Here is a 12,299-nt window from a genome sequence, read left to right as displayed (position 1 = left end):
CTCGTCCGTGAAGAAGAATTAACGATACTTCGTGGATCTACCTATTATACTATTGAATTACGTGAATCACAAAACAGATAGGACCAAAGAAAACTCACTTCTCTTTCAAAAAACCCAAGTAGAAGAATACGACAGCACTAAATGAGAAGAAGAATTTTCCTAAATACCAAGGCCAACCCTCGGTGCAATGAGGCATTCCGAACGGTGGTTTTCTATCGATGTTATAACTGGGAGTTTTTAACAGGAGAAGAATTTAGGAAATCAACTCGGCAACCGAAAAACGGTTCTTTATTCCACTCACAATTCCTTCAGTGCTTCTCGCGGGATCACCTAGTATTGCCGCCGTTTCAAACTAAGCTTTTGCTTTTGGTACACGCTGGTCTATGAACCTTGTATCACCGAAGGTTGCGCTTTTCATCAACCAAAATTTGAGGCACCCTATGCAAATCAAGAAGAGAAGAGACTAGGTAGAATTCGGTTGCGGATGTTACTGTATGTTTCCACGTAAGATAAACAAAATAAGATACGAAAGAAAGATTTTCAGATGTCACGAATCCGAGGGTTGATTGCAAGCTTGCTAGAAAGCAGCAAAAAAAATGGAGAAAGTGCCGAGCGCGGGTACACGAGGCGTGCATAAATCAAATCCCTTTAGTTCCGCAGGGCGTTTGAAGCATATCGTGTCGGATGGTGAATGGGCTGTCAACATATTTGCCGCAACAAGCTCTCGGGGTGTCGACTGTCAAGCTAGAAAAACTGAGAGAATACAGAAAAAATCGTCAAACCGACACCGCGTCATTCACGCTCATTAGAAGAAATTCCCCGTCGCATTTCACGCGTGCCTCCTATCGATATATTTAAACACCCCGAGACCTGTAGTGGACTCCATACCCGTACAACACTTGGTGCATACAGAGAGTCGAGAAACGGGAGAGAAAAAAGATCCCAATGACATATGTGACAATGTGTCGCATCATAGAGTCGCTAAATACCCGGAAAAAGTCCCATAAATCCTGATTTACCTCTTAAATTATTTGCGAAGCTATACATATACTGGCGCATCTCTCATTTCTTATGCACACACTTTATGCGCTTGTTATCACAGTTTTAGGATTAAAGATAATAATGAGATAATTCTACCTACATGATATCGCCTGCCTAAATCATATAGGTAGCCTGGGTATATGCACTCGGAATTAGATATAATTGGGTACCAATAGCTAGAGGATAGGATCGGTATCCCTTTCCTCGCAAGGGTTGCTTATGAACGGGTCGATCGCATCATATCTCGAAACCATCAAGCTCCCACATGGCCTTCATCAGAGGAACATCAGGGTACTATTGTAATAACAATCGGGGACAACATTATAGCTGGGTGGCATTTTGAAGTCTGTGGTTAGCATAAAGCATACGCGTAGTGGTAGTGGCCACCGGTGTACCGCTTTAAGTCCGCCATATAGAGGAAGGAAGTCCATCTAACAGTCATACGTTGGAAAAACAAGCTGAAGACTAATATTAACTGTGTGTTGGCAACACGTAGGCATAAGAGGATCTTGTTAACGAGCTCTTAAAGTCAGATCACAGAAAGAATGCCATGTGGTCGCAGCTGGTGCGGGACGTTTCAGCTTTCGAGTGCGCGAGTCGGGACGAAGAATATACCGTGGGGAACGCCATGGCCTGGTATGCGGTATAATATGCTAGGTATATACGTAAATGAGGCACCATAGTGCGGATGAGCGCGGATACCTTGGTCAAAGAGTGGAGGCTGGTTGAAAGAGGCAAACGACGACAGTGTCAGTCGCTGCGCGTCCCATGCCCGAACGAGAATGATTATTTTAGAGAAGACAACCCCAGCAGGGAAGAAAAAGAGAAATAAGGGAGAACGCAGCGTATACGTACATACTTCGGATCGGAGTCTGGGTATCACGAACATCGTAAAATTATTGTTATATCTAATCTAAACCCAGTGTCCCGTAAAACCACGAGCGGGCGTGCCGAAGGGTGGATTGGCTCGGTTTCTCGGGGGAACATCCGGAAGTGGCGGAGCTTTCCTGAGATTGCGGCCAATGAAAGCTACCGATTACTAAAAATAGTTTTTAACTTCGTGGGCGGAGGCGGAGGCTCTGTCGAGCACCACACCTCCTCCTCAAAATAATACCTCTTCCAACTCCATGAGTTGAGTGGCATGAATTGCATCGCCTTCTGTAATAAGAACGCGCACGATTTCGACCACCCTCGGCAGCTTTGGATAGATCAGTCGTCGGGCGAACGGTGATCGTCTCGTTCCCCCGAATCAAACGATAATTATTGATAACAGGACGTCAGCATTAATTTGGGTGTATATTTACCTGTATAGAAATTGTACAAAGTTATCGTTGCTCGTGAACTACTTGGATTCGGGACATTCTACGATCTGCCACTATACAATAATCGGATGGTGATGTACTCTTGATCGATGGTTGGTTCCAAACGACGTAATCTCATTCCTGAAACAAGAAAAATTAAATAATTGAATGAGAATGGCACGCTGATAACGATATTCCATTACAGTGCCGATGAACGCCGAATCGAAGGACCGGGGTTGAACGGATTTCGAAGAGTGCCGCAAGTGCAAACGGTGCAACCAACTCACGCATTAGCATCCCGTGAGCATATTTAAATAAGGTATACATAGACAATTCGGGATAAAGATATAACGGAAGAGCGATGAGGACGGATCGGTCAGCGGAACCCGCAACCTCCAGGCCATCGGCATTGTCGATCGAACATCGTCTGCGAAGCCCGAAGTGCGCACGTTGCAGAAACCACGGTGTGATATCAGGACTGAAGGGTCATAAGAGATCGTGTGCTTGGAAGGAGTGTCGCTGCCCATGCTGCCTCTTGGTCGTCGAAAGGCAACGGGTGATGGCTGCACAGGTTGCTCTTCGACGACAGCAACAGGCGAACGGGGGTGGCTACGTGGCAGAGATCAATGATACGCGGCTGCTCACCCCGGACGGTCAGTCCCAAAATACCATCAACGATCATCGACGAGCCGCTATCGCTTATCAGCGAAGATTGCGGAACCTTCAGCATCATCTGCATTTCACGCAAACACAGATCAGCGTCACGCAAAATCTGAGCTTGAATGCGATGCCGGCTGAACTAACTACAGGTATGTAACGTATTTGAGATCGTACTGATACAATCATACATACATTGTCGTATAATACAAATCTAGGAAGTAAATCATAATTGGAAATTATTGACAATCGCACAGGGATTCAACGAGCGTCGATGGCTCAGGCTCGAAAAGGCCGAGGTTTGAGACAATAAAACATTGTTTACATCACTCCGCAAACATCTTAAGCGAGTAGATAGACAACGAGCCCCAAATAACTTTACGATCGTTTACTTTGGACGATTTACCCCTCCTTTCGTGAGTCCCTACCATTCTTGTTCTTGTAAATGATACAGTATAACTTCCATCACTTTTCCGGGGAATTAAATCCTGTTATTTTTGTATATCTGAGATTTCTCAAGTTTAAAAGCAACGATAGGAAGTCATAAAAGGTGATACTCTTGCCCGCAACTGTCGTACCCATTCTGTACGCGCACGTGCGTACGTGCATCATGCATACACGCCTGTTAAAGATAGTTACATATATTAAACACACGACATGTATATGCGTATACAAGTAATCTCTTCCAAATTCTGATCACCAGAACCTGTTTCTCTATTATCATCGAATATTTCTATGAACTACAGCATCGGCATAATAACGGTTATGCCCATGAGAAAAAATGAAATTCAAAGCATACCCATAGCATGTCGTTTGGCCTGATGTATATGCTGAACTTTTGTTGCAGTAATGCCGTCCTCTCAACTCCTTGGTACGATTTCGCCGATGGATCGGCAGCGAAAACGACGAACTTTGGCTGACGAGAGCCTTATAGACTCTCCTCATTCCTTATATCAGGCTTACCAGGCAGCTGGCCCATGGTACACGACTTCGCCCGAGCCTCCAATGGCAAAAACGAGGCTAAATAGTTTCATATTTGCATCATCCAATTCGCGGGATAGCCACCCCTCTGGGAGACACGCGACTTCCTATGTCGTTGCACCCGCGCCAATATTCGAAAAGAAACCGGTCCTATCTTTCAGTGTTGAATCCATAATCGGTACTAAATAACCCCAATAGTCTTATGCCTATTTCTGTAAATAAGTTACAATCAATTAACATATGAATAATAATTATAACAGCAATTGTATCTATCATACCTGTATTAATAAAAATTCACCCAGCTATATTATCAATATCTAAAGTGAGCATTGTAATTTACTTCGAAATGTTAAACAGCAAATTATTCCAAACAAGAACTTTCACAGTTTTCCCTCGCTTTTTCCAGTAACTCAGGTAACATCACTGATCTCTATAGATAGAGATCAGTGGGTAACATGTATCTATGGTATCACCGTATCACAAATTTTGGTGCATTTCAGTAATCAAGTACAGCGTGGTGGTTTAACGCGTCGCCCACCACGCTGCGCTGTGCACATACCTATCAAATAGTAAATAGAACACATACATCTGCATGTATACCTATACCGATTTCCACATACAATTTGGTAGATATGCCACGTCTAATATTTGGTCATATCTTTTATCTGCTATGATCACTAAACTATGATGGCCTCTACGTCTTTGTGCATGAAATCGAACAATTGGATCTAAGATTCTCATTTTCAATATAGTCGGTATCGAATGGCCAACAAATTTTTCTATTTTGCCTATGGCAGTAACTTGCTTGCCAAACGGATCCACATCAATAATCCAACTGCTGTGCGGCATGATATCGGACAGCTCAAGGTAGGAAGCCCTGTAGTGGAAAAATACAATGCCATAGTTGAGTGTAATCTGACAGGGTTGTATCATCACAAAACAATAACCTCTATGGTGACGCAGTGAAGATGCTATTGTTAAAATGGAACTGCCAAAAATATGTAATTTTGTTGTGTTCTGGAAGGACATACACTGATATGCAATGTATCACATCAGAAGAATATCTCTAAAGCTCTTGATCACACTTCTCTAATCCGAGGCTCACTTTTAGAACTTCAGATTAGACTTTGGAACATACTCCAAACGATGGCGAGGAGCATCAGCCACAATAGTGGCAGAAGAAGGTGCGCATGTATGGGGTGCAATATGGGAAATAGACAATTGTGACATGGCTAATTTGGACCACCAGGAGGGGGTAGCAGATAAAATTTATAGTGCCCAGACTGTAGACATCGAAACACCCAATGGTACAAGACTCAAGTGCAGAGTCTATCAGCAATGTAACAATCCAAAAGAAAATCTGAAGGGCGATCTTCTGCCACAGGATAGAAGACCTTCGGCAGCTTACAGGTAAAGTATTTATGTCTTTGTTAGATGTTAGTCCAACACTTGCTAGTGAAATTCCATGCAAAATTTTTCATACTAGGAATACCATATTGAAAGGAGCTGTGGAAAGCAATCTACCTGAAGAATATATCCAATTTCTAAAAACTTTTCCACATAATGGATACATTGGAGAACCGGATATTGGGTAAGTCATCAAGGGGCATGAGGGTGCTCATCAGACTTCCCTCTAAGTCCAAAAGAAAGGATCAAAGATTTTATATTGCTTCGTTTTTCAAAATCCAACAAGTAGAGAATCATTGCAGACGACCAACAATGTTAGATTGTACGGAATTGAAAAACTGTCAAAATTTCAGGCGTTTTATCCCAACAATGTCAGATTGATATCTAATCTGCGTTGCATAAACTATATTCAGAGTACATTCATATAATGGATGCTCACTAGAATACGTCTGTCTCAGGACATTCAAGAAGCTTTGAATCACAAATTCAATTGAACTAGACTACAGGACCCAATATTCTAGATGTCCCCTTAAGTTTCTCAGAATTCACACGTAATTATAAACGTAACACTTACCAATTTGGCCATCAGATCGTTCACGTTTGAGTATTGTTTATCTCCAATTTATCTGATATTTTTTCGGTACTCAATTGGATCGTCGCACCATAGCCTGACACTGAGTCAAATTTGATATCCACGACCCTCCAGACTTTGAGATATTTTTGGAATTTGTCATCTGCCATCACTATCTGCATCGCCTCTTCAACTGTTGTCTTGTCCAATACATAACGGGCCACTTTCAACTCCAAGAACTTATGACCGTTTACCTGTGTGAACAAATAAAATTGATTCATTGTAAATGGGGCATTCCACGTCAAACGGGTCAACTTTTTCATTATTGAACTGGTTGATATAATATTTTTATGAATTGTTTTGAGATTTTTTTCTTTATTGAATTGAAAATTGCCAAGCCAAGAGCCTTAAATTTTTTTCAAAAGTAGGGGCAGAATTAAAAATAAAATTCATTGAGTTTTCTATGTTAATATTATGTAGTTTGATCTCGGGAATTCAAATCTAAATGCCAAATTGATCTATCCATAAAACTGATAGATTTATAGCCCATTTTTTACTTTTCGGAGCAGAAAAATTGAGATATCTCGATGAGAAAAAATCGTAGCTCAATTTGGCTTTCAGATTCGTGTTCCTGAGGTCAAAATACATAAGAATAGTGTCATACGATCACTTTTAAAAAATAAAAAAATTTCGCCAAAATTTGAGATTTTTCCAAGGGGTACCCCTTGCGATTTTTTCAAATTTTGGCCAAAAATTTTTATTTTTAGAAATTGATCGTATGGCACTTTTCTCATGTATTTTGACCTCAGAAACACGAATCCATCATCCAAATTAAGCTACGATTTTTTGCCTTCGAGATATCCTCAAATTTGTACCGAAAAATGCGAAAAAATGAGGATAACTCGTTCATTTTTGCAGATAGATTATTTTTTCTTTCGGATTCGGATTCCTGAGCTCAAATTACATCAATATAGATAAAAAAATCAATTTTTTATTTTTGACCCCAAAAAGCTGGAAATTGGCGATAACTCGGTCAATCTTAGAGATAGATCAATTTTTCTTTTAGATTTGGATTCCTGAGGTCAAAATACGTCAGAAAAGTGTAATACAATCAATTTTTAAACTACTTTACTTTTGGCTCAAAAATCGAATTTTTTTTTGGTTTTTCAAGAGTAATCTCACATATAATCAGCTCAGCAAACCAAATCTGAAAGCCAAAATCATCTACTCATGCAATCGATCGAGTAATCATCAATTATTCGCTGTTGGGAGCAGAAAAATTATAAGACATTTCGATTGGTTTTAGTCGTAGACCCACTTTGATTCATCGCACTACGCATGGGTCGAAATATTCGAATTTCTCGGTCTACGAGGGGGCCCGAGCTCAGCTGGAGTCAGGTAGCCACGGGCGCGAGGTTTGTTGTTGTACGTCACCTCTGCTGAGCCCTGAAGGTGACGACTCACAACAAAGCGCTACGCTGCTGGCTATGCTGACTCCAGCAAAGCTCGGGTTCGCTGGTGAATTGAGAAATTCGAATATTTCGACCCATGCATGAATTGCGACGAATCAAAGTGGGTCTACGACTAAAACCAATCGATATATCTTAATTTTTCTGCTCGAAAAAGTGAAAAATTGGCGATGACTCGATCAATTTTCAAGATAGATCAATTTAACTTCCCAATTCGGTTTCCTGATATCAAAATCCATGAGATTACCATATGAAATGGAACAATGGAACATTTGATAATCTCACATATAATCAGCTCAGGAATCCAAATCTGTAAGCCAAAATCATCTACTGAAGCAATCGATCGAGTAATCATCAATTATTCGCTGTTGGGAGCAGAAAAATTACAAGACATATCGATTGGTTTTAGTCGTAGACCCACTTTGATTTGTCGCAATCCATGCATGCGTCGAAATATTCGAATTTCTCAATTTACCAGCAAACCTGAGCTTAGCTGGAGTCAGGTAGCCACGGACGCGCGGTTTGTTGTGGGGCGTTACCTCTGCTCAGCCTCGAAGGTGACGTCTCACAACAAAGCGCTACGATGCTGGCTACCTGACTCCAGCAAAGCTTGGGTTCGCTGGTGAATTGAGAAATTCGAATATTCCGACCCATGCGTAGTGCGATGAATCAAAGTGGGTCTACGACTAAAACCGATCGAAATGTCTTATAATTTTTCTGCTCCCAACAGCGAATAATTGATGATTACTTAGTCGATTGCATGAGTAGATGATTTTGGCTTTCAGATTTGGATTCCTGAGCTGATTATATGTTAGATTACTCTTGAAGAACCAAAAAAAAATTCGATTTTTGAGCAGAAAATAAATCATTTTTTTAATTGGGTGTAATATGCTTTTCTCACGTATTTTGATCTCAAGAATCCGAATATGAAAAAAAATTGATCTATCTGCAAAAATGACCGAGTTATCCCCATTTCTTCGCGATTTTTGGCATAAATTTGAGGATATCTCGAATGGAAAAAATCGTAGCTCAATTTGGACAACGGATTCGTGTTCCTGAGGTCAAAATACGTCAGAAAAGTGCCATACGATCAATTTTTAAAAATAAAAAATTTTGGCCAAAAATTGAAAAAATCCAAAGGGGTACCCCTTGGCGTTTTTTCGATTTTGAGGTCAAAAATCGATATTTTTTTAAATTGGGTTTCATATGTTATTCTTATATATTTCGAACTCAGAAATTCGAATCTGAAGGCCAAATTGATCTATCTATAAAATTAGAAAAGTTATCGCCAATTTATCGATCTAGAAAGGCAAAAATCAAGGATATCGCTATGGGATCTTTTTCTAGCTCAATATAGTTGAGGGATTCGTATTTTTGGGGTCAAAATACATTAGAAAATTGTCCTGCAATCGATTTCAAAAATACTTCATTTTTGGCCCAAAAATCGGAAAAGCTTCATTCAAGTTCGAAAAATATACCCGTACCACGGACCAAAAGTAACCCGTTTGACGTGGAATGCTCCAAATATGACAGCAAAATCTGTATCTGACAGCAAATAAATGGAATTCAGGACACAGCTGAATAAGATTATTGAAAAGACTTACATATGCGGTGAGAGGTATTTTATACTCCATGTCAACTTCTGGCCAATTCTGTTGCAACACATCCTTGTCCCATTGTATCTCTCGTTCGCTAACAATTTTACTGTGCAGCAATCGAGGTGCAGAACAGAATCCAGCCCATAGTTCTGACGCAAAATGTGGAGCAAGTGGAGCAAGCATGATGATTTGTGCAGCTAATGCTCTTTCATATTCGCGACCTTGCGCTATATTTTCCGGCGAAGAACGCCGTATACTAGAGTAAATGAAATATCAACAGTCATATTGTATCAACTAAAAGGATCCACAAAACCGCCCTACAACCATAGATTTCTTAGTATAGAGAGACAATGAGAAGTATCCTACCTGTTGGTAAGTCCTTGCATCTTGGATATGGCTACACTTAATTGTTGCGTATCCGTAATGTTGAGGGTAACCCCTCTTACATAATAATTCCGACTGTCAAATAACATCAACTCTTGTTCTACAAATTTTTCTCCTTTAGGTGATGCGTGCAACTGTTCAGGCGCTAGTTCGTTCCGTAATTGTAGAAAATCCTTGACTGTGAGCCATAATCGATGCTGCCACTTGATGATACCCGGAAACGCTGTAAAGTTCAAGTAAAACTAACCACTTTGTGTCAAAGAAATCATACGAGGCGATTGTACTGCAAGAAAAAAATATACTTGAATTGTGATTTATGATGCACTTTCACATTCTAATAACATATCTTTCTCGTGCTTAAACAAATATCAAGTATGTGGGATCAACTTACTAGCGGATGACCAATTTCTGTGTGATGTTGGTGCTACATCAGCTAAGATGATTAATCGAGTTGTGTCTGTGCCATATTCCGTAAACATATCCATAGGATCAACGCCGTTGTATTTAGACTTGGACATTTTTTCCCAATGACATGTGACAGCTTTTCCTGACTTCTTGTGTATGAATTGATTCTGTCCTCTCTTCTCAACCTCGTTTTTATTCAAGTATTCGCCAGTATCTTTTATCCGAAATGTTTGTCCCATCACCATTCCTTGAACGAGCAACTGTTTAAAGGGTTCACTTGTAGGAAGAAGACCCTTCGAATGTAAGAAATGGTTCATGAATCTTGCATAATAAAGATGGAGAACCGCTGAAAATATCAAATGTACTGATAATCGGAATTCAATAGGCTAAGGCAGTAGGGTAGTTATTGTTGTTGCCTGAAATTGATTGCATACCATGTTCCTTTCCCCCAATCAGTAGATCAACAGGTAACATTTTCTCAGCCTTTTCTTTGGAAAATAATTTTTTGTTGTTTCTTGAGTCTATGTATCTCATGAAATACCAGGAGCTATCAACGAACGTGTCCATAGTGTCGGTTTCCCGGGTGGCCTTTCCTCCACATTTTGGACATTTTGTCGATAGCCAATCCTTAGCTTGATCTAGTGACGAAGCTCCTTCTTTTGATAGTTCCTCAGGTGTTGGCAAGATTACAGGGAGTTCTTTGCTAGGCACTGGTTGCACTCCACAAAGTTGACAGTGAACAATGGGGATAGGTGTGCCCCAATAACGTTGCCGAGATATTAACCAATCTTTCAACTTTGAACTCACAGGGTATCTGCCAATATTCCATTTCTTTGCTTTTTCCACAATCTCCCTACGCTTACCATCAACGTCATTGCTTGTGGTCACATTTGTTGATCTAAACTCTATTCCAACCGTCTTACACAGCTCGGCATCTACCTCGGACGAGCATGGAATACCAATGTGATTATCCATGAAAGGTGGAAACTCAACATCTTTCGTTACAAAGACTGGTAGGTGTTTGTTTGTGAAAGGATTAAGGACACACACATTTAATCTTCTCAACGTTTCAGTTGTGTCTGCAGACTCTTCTATATTGCCCAAAAAGCTGCATGGTGCAACAGCCACAAATTCAGCAGATTCAATGAGTTCTGGCTTATCTGTCCAAAGAGGTAAGGTTCGTGGATAGCGTGAATCTTCTGAGATCAGCTGAAAGTCAATTGCAAGGCCATTACATTCTCCTATCCAATGCTCTTGTAACTTTATCACATCTCTCCATCCTTTTAACATAGGATCACTCAAACCATCATACAAGGACCTAGTTCAGACAAAGAAATGAAAAAAACTGAATCGCTGTTAGAAGAACTAGTAATGGTTGATCATAAAAAGTATGCTCACTTAGCAAATGCAGTTGTTCTGACAAACCACTGGTCTAAAAATTTTTTTTCAACTTTAGCACCGGATCTCCAGGAATGGCCTTGAGCATCAACTTGTTCATCCGCCAACACAGTATGATCCACAGGATCCCAGTTAACCAGAGCCTCTTTGCGATAAATCAAACCATCATGAAAGAGATGTAAAAACAATTCCTGAGTCCACCTATAGTAATCTGGATTACAGGTAGCTAATTCACAAGACCAATCAAACGAGCATCCCAATTTTTCAAATTGCTCCCGCATCTTATCTATGTTTTGCTTTGTCCACACAGTCGGATCTAGGCCCCGTTCTACAGCTGCATTTTCAGCAGGTAGTCCAAAGGCGTCCCAACCCATTGGGTGAAGGACATTTTTACCTGAAATGTGTTTTAATTATTTTAATAATACTCGTATTACAATATTTTGTCCTTTACAAAATGCTTTATGGATTTTACCATACCCCTCATTCTATAGAAACGAGCTACAGAATCGCTGATAGAGTAGACTCGAATATGTCCCATATGTAGCTGACCAGAAGGATAAGGAAACATAGACAGAACATAGAATTTTTCTTTTGTACTGTCATTTTCATCGAATTCAGATGCACCTAGTCTGCCTTTCCAGTGGTTTTCTATTTTGTGTTTGATCTCTGGACTTAGCTCATGATCCTGAAAATGGCAATGTACGGGTCATTTGTCATGTGTTCGTTAAAGTGAACCAGTCTACTATTCTTGAAAATGTCAAAAATGATAATAATATAATATAATTAATTGGAAGCATCGTACCCAGAGATTCAATCCGGTTGAGGCAAGTCGTGCGGATATACGCTTGAAAAATGTTTCAGCAACTATGCCAGCAACCGTTTTCAGCGGGTATAAAGCAGTGTACCGGTAGGTCATTTTAACTGATACTGGAATTCACAATTGATCGTGCGATGGCTCAAAATTTTCGAATGTCTTGACCCGGGCCATCGGCATGCGGCTTAGGTTATGCATGCGTTATCGCACATCACGCAGTTCTCCGTTGACTGCCCGCGATTGCCCGCGATCAACGACTGCATATGCGATTTT

The 12,299-nt window shown here is 40.5% G+C and overlaps 3 protein-coding genes across 13 annotated transcripts; 2 read left to right on the top strand and 1 right to left on the bottom strand.

The window, feature by feature from the left end:
• The first annotated feature begins 2,313 nt into the window (after positions 1-2,313).
• LOC105692563 (doublesex- and mab-3-related transcription factor A2) lies at positions 2,314-4,302 on the top strand. The gene is made up of 3 exons (XM_012411853.3): positions 2,314-2,455; positions 2,548-3,151; positions 3,847-4,302. Exons 2-3 carry the CDS (start codon positions 2,704-2,706, stop codon positions 4,167-4,169), a joined length of 771 nt encoding a protein of 256 aa, XP_012267276.1. The 5' UTR covers positions 2,314-2,455; positions 2,548-2,703; the 3' UTR covers positions 4,170-4,302.
• Positions 2,319-12,269, bottom strand: LOC105692739 (leucine--tRNA ligase, mitochondrial). 10 transcript variants are annotated; one of them, XR_007278003.1, is made up of 10 exons: positions 12,015-12,269; positions 11,690-11,897; positions 11,213-11,606; positions 10,249-11,132; positions 9,801-10,160; positions 9,392-9,632; positions 9,032-9,281; positions 5,962-6,212; positions 5,505-5,725; positions 2,319-2,483 (listed from the first exon to the last, which is right to left on the bottom strand). XR_007278003.1 is itself a non-coding variant. In XM_048653924.1 (9 exons), the coding sequence occupies exons 1-8, from the start codon at positions 12,126-12,128 to the stop codon at positions 5,982-5,984; spliced, it is 2,682 nt and encodes an 893-aa protein (XP_048509881.1). In that variant the 5' UTR covers positions 12,129-12,269; the 3' UTR covers positions 2,319-2,483; positions 5,962-5,981. The 10 variants fall into 10 exon arrangements, 5 of the variants coding, with proteins under 5 accessions (XP_048509881.1, XP_012267574.2, XP_012267572.2 ...); XR_007278002.1 differs by having other exon boundaries at positions 5,505-5,613; XR_007278005.1 differs by lacking the exon at positions 2,319-2,483 and adding an exon at positions 4,174-4,192 and having other exon boundaries at positions 5,505-5,613.
• On the top strand, positions 4,706-6,196 carry LOC105692740 (gamma-glutamylcyclotransferase). 2 transcript variants are annotated; one of them, XM_048653947.1, is made up of 5 exons: positions 4,706-4,847; positions 5,092-5,390; positions 5,467-5,571; positions 5,741-5,938; positions 6,055-6,196. In XM_048653947.1, exons 1-4 carry the CDS (start codon positions 4,743-4,745, stop codon positions 5,766-5,768), a joined length of 537 nt encoding a protein of 178 aa, XP_048509904.1. In that variant the 5' UTR covers positions 4,706-4,742; the 3' UTR covers positions 5,769-5,938; positions 6,055-6,196. The 2 variants fall into 2 exon arrangements, with proteins under 2 accessions (XP_048509904.1, XP_012267579.2); XM_012412156.4 differs by lacking the exon at positions 5,741-5,938 and having other exon boundaries at positions 6,055-6,194.
• Positions 12,270-12,299: the final 30 nt, after the last annotated feature.

The sequence above is a fragment of the Athalia rosae genome, chromosome 4 (genome assembly GCF_917208135.1).
Source record: "Athalia rosae chromosome 4, iyAthRosa1.1, whole genome shotgun sequence".
NCBI lineage: Eukaryota > Metazoa > Arthropoda > Insecta > Hymenoptera > Athaliidae > Athalia > Athalia rosae.
The sequence above is the reverse complement of the archived record's forward strand: the minus strand, read 5'-3'. Positions and strand labels throughout refer to the sequence as shown.